The 4063-nt window shown below is 49.1% G+C and overlaps 1 protein-coding gene across 1 annotated transcript in view; it reads right to left on the bottom strand.

Moving 5' to 3' along the window:
* Positions 1–463: 463 nt before the first annotated feature.
* LOC137891869 (pleckstrin homology domain-containing family M member 3-like) overlaps positions 464–4063 on the bottom strand; it is a 17996-nt gene continuing 14396 nt past the window's right edge. Inside the window, exons 4-5 of the mRNA XM_068736670.1 lie at positions 1139–1284; positions 464–785 (exon numbers count right to left, since the gene is read on the bottom strand). Of these exons, the coding sequence (XP_068592771.1) occupies positions 588–785; positions 1139–1284 (344 nt within the window). The 3' untranslated portion in view covers positions 464–587. The remainder of the gene's footprint in view (positions 786–1138; positions 1285–4063) is intronic.

The following is a 4063-nucleotide window of genomic DNA, read 5'->3' as shown; positions in this document are numbered from 1 at the left end:
AATAAGTGTCTATGAATGACTTGCATGGTTAGATACCGGTACTGGTGGTGAGGATGTGTCTTATAAATGGTGGTGAGTATTAATTAGATTGCAGCCCGTCTGCTGAGGTGGATGAAGCTCCTCCTCTACAGATACTTGGATCAGAGTGTATTAGTGACCTGGAGCGGAGCGAGGATCATCCATCAGCTCACAGACAAGGCTTTCAGTGAGGGACCCCCCCGCTCAGATAAACAGTACCCCCCCGATCATCATCACACACATGAACATGTGCACACACAGGCGCACATCCTTTATGTGTATGCAGCGTATAAACAGACAGGAATGCATGCAGATACAAAGTTATGGCGATACACATCATGCACTCAGACACGCACACGTAAACACGGATCGTATGGGGAGATGTGAACAGCCTGCGAAGTCCATCGATCACCACAGGAGTGGTAACAGGTGTGATGACACGGCCTGCTAATGGTAATAGACAGCAGCAGCTAAAAGCCCCATTTTTATGTGAATAAGTATCATCTTTTAAAAACACAGACCACATTTCTACCGTGTAAAAGACGCGTGTTCGGACCTCACCGCCGACCCTACCTTCGTCTGAGGTCCTCTGCGACGGTGGCTCTGCAGCTGAACAGGTAGGCCCGCAGAGACTGGAGCTGCTGACGGAGGCGCAGCACCGTGCTGAGAGGCTCGCAGTGCTCGTACAGACAAGGGTTGAGCTGCTGGACGTCCAGCAGAGGCTCCTCGTACACGAACTCCAGGAACTCCTTGGCCTGTTTGGACACCTGGAGGAGCACATTAGGGTTCCCGTCAGGGCCGCTGCACCGAGGACGGGAGACGGGAGGGAGGACGGGAGACGAGCTGGATGTCCCGTGGTTGTAAATGTGGTGATGCAGGGCTAAGAATCCGCACTAAAGAGTCTCTGAGACGACGAAAAGCATCAGAGAGACACCCTGCTGACACTCGAGACGCTCATACTAACTTACAGACTAATGGTAAGAATCATATGTTTGAGAGACGGTGGTTCTTTTTTCATTTAGTCGTGTGTGTGTGTGTGTGTGTGTGTGTGTGTGTGTGTGTGTGTGTGTATGTGTGTGTGTGTGTGTGTGTGTGTGTGTATGTGTGCGTTTTCTCCCACCTTGTGCTTACTGGTGTCCCAGTTGTGCAGCAGACGTGCTGGGATGAGGAAAGAGTTGTCCTGATGGCAGCTCTGGCAGTAGTACCAGCCGCTGTAGTAGCACACCTTAGCCTTCCCTCTGGAGAGACCGACCGGACGCTGACAACCTGAGGACAAAGCCGTCGGATGAGTGTGTGTGTGTGTGTGTGTGTGTGTGTGTGTGTGTGTGTGTGTGTGTGTGTGTGTGTGTGTGTGTGTGTGTGTGTGTGTGAGTCTCTGAATTAGGGCCTTTGGTTCCTGTTAGTGGCAACTGATTTTTAACAGCAAGACAACCTATCTAAATACATTGTATTAGTATTTGTTCCATTAGTGATATTTAAATATTGCTGTTACTGTCAGGCCCGTATATATTTAAACTCTCCTCTTCATGACTGCTGGCTCCTCCCCCGACCTTTGAGTGTGACCTTTAGGAACAGCCATGAACACTTTTAGACTCGATCTATATTTACGTCTGCTGCATTATTGTGGTATGAATCCATCTTTACATGTCAACACAGCAGGCTTCAATGAGAGAGTGTTCTGTAGACCTAGAAGTCCAACAGAACCAGACAACGCTACACTTTAGGTGGGAGCGTTTACTCGTGGGGTGAAAACTTGGACTACATGGTGAGGAGGTCTGTGAAGTCCTGTGAGGAGAAGAACCCCGACGTCTTTGAGCTGGACGGACAGAAGAAGACTTCTGTTTGGTTACTGTAATGAAGCTGAATGTCTCTTTAACCACCAGGAACGCATTTAAACCGCTTTTAAGAAAGGAAATCAAACCGACACAACCATCTTCTATCTGCATGTGGAACAAACGCGTCTGAGTCCTGAGGTGTTGCACAAGTCGGTGTTTGGTGTTGACAGTCTGCCGGAGCCACGATCAGGAGACCACAAAGGTCGTAGAGCAACTGACTCGGCGTTAATGTGTGTCAGTTTATCGCCCCGCACTAAATACCGCACTGATCCAGCCGAGTCAACCCGCCGATAAGAAGCGAGATAGTCCAAGTTCAAAAAGGCCCTCTGAAGATAAGAAGCTGTGTCGTGGTGGACGTAACCGGGACGACGTAACCGGGAAGACGTAACCGGGACGACATAACCGGGAAGACGTAACCGGGACAGCTGATGTTACTGCACTGATAACAGAATTGTAGGGACATCCTCAAGTGTGTGATCTCCAACCTGTTTTAAGTTTTACAGTTGAAAACATGTAAACCACACAAAACAATGAACCGGTTCTGGAAAGAAACCAGAACAATAAGCTCTGCATTCGCCACCGAAAAGTTCAAAAACAGAAGTCAACAACTCAAGTCAACAAAAGCCAGTGTGTGTGGTTCACCGTTCTACAATAACCCAACAGGATGGAACAACACAGCGTCGTCTCGATGCTCATCTTCAAACACAGACCATCAGCCACCTCTCTGCACAGACTCTCACTTCTAGTATCTCTGTTAAACAAGCATTGCATCACTCCTCCTCTTCACGACTGCTGGCTCCTCCCCCGACCTTTGAGTGTGGCCTTTAGGAACCGCCATGGACACTTCTGTTACTTGGTCACCAATGTTAGACTCAGACTATATTTAAGTCTTCTTTATATGTCAAGTCTCCATCCGCAAAACTGAATGTGGCGTTCTCTCTGAAGGACATGATGTTTGACTGCTGCTGATGAGCTACTTCATCATGGGTCCTTATATGCTGGAGATGCTGGGAATATCAACACCATAACTTTTGGTTCTTTGGTTAATTCCACTTCATTTTCATGTGTCCACACCCACCATCAACCTCCTGAATCCACGTCCTTCAGCAAGTCTAAAGCTGTGAGCAATATCTTACGGATTATCTTCCTCCTCTTGTTGAGCGCATGTTCTACTATTAATATCCATGTTAGCCTGAATCTACCTGCCTGTCCCTTGAAGCTGCCCCTCAGATAACAGAGTCCTGGTTCTTCCAGTAGTCACAACACAGCAGACTTCAATGACAAAGTGTTCTGTAGACCTGAAAGGCCGACAGATCCTCAGCTCCATTCAGCCCGATAGCTGCCCCACCGCCGGCTTTGTCTTCCCCGACTCTTTAAAGTTCACTCCTCGCCCAAACACACACACACACACACACACACACACACACACACACACACACACACACACACACACACACACACAAAAACAGCTGAGCGCCACACCCTATGCGACAGGTGTCCCCTATCCAGCACCCTCTCGGAGGACGTGGGGCCTGGAGCGAACAGAGGCGGAGAAGAAAAGAGAGCAGAAGATTGTCATCTCGGTTCTGGAGAACGGAGAGCGGCAGAGGAAGAGAGACGTGTGTCAGCCTGTTCGTCACGGTGCTTCAGAAACGAGCACAACGCTCACTGACAAAGGGAAGCAGAAAGAACAGGCCGGATGAGTAAAAGGCTATTGAGAGATGAGAGGAGCGACGGAATCGCATGAAAGAAAAGAGCGAGATCAAACAAGGACAGATGAAGGCAGACAATGGAAGAAGAAAAAAAGAAGTCAGGTCAACTGCTTTTATATCGTGGACGAGAATCTGTGGCTGAAAAAGAGGGCCGGCGGTCTCATCAGCACCGAGAGCCGAAATGAACAACGTAACCTCGATAAACAGATTCTGCATCGACGTCGATGATCGGACCACAAACAACGAGCAGCGCGCGTAAAAGGAAGTCCTGGTCCAGATATACACCAGATCCCCCAAAATACAGCCCGGACCAATAGACAACGGGTTCAGAGATCGAGCCACATACAGACCGCATGACGGACTGGACCTGAGTTGTAACCATGGATTGACCTTAACCAGAAGGGAAGCTACTGTGTGCGCGACATGCATACGGTGTGAAGTGACAGATGAGACGTCACCTGATCACAGCGGAGACGTGGTCCAGCACCTCTCAGGGAC

The sequence above is a fragment of the Cebidichthys violaceus genome, unplaced genomic scaffold, assembly GCF_023349555.1.
Source record: "Cebidichthys violaceus isolate CVI_PGR_0920_01 unplaced genomic scaffold, fCebVio1.0.p SCAF_71, whole genome shotgun sequence".
NCBI classification, from domain to species: domain Eukaryota; kingdom Metazoa; phylum Chordata; class Actinopteri; order Perciformes; family Stichaeidae; genus Cebidichthys; species Cebidichthys violaceus.
This window is presented reverse-complemented; position numbering and strand designations above follow the sequence as displayed.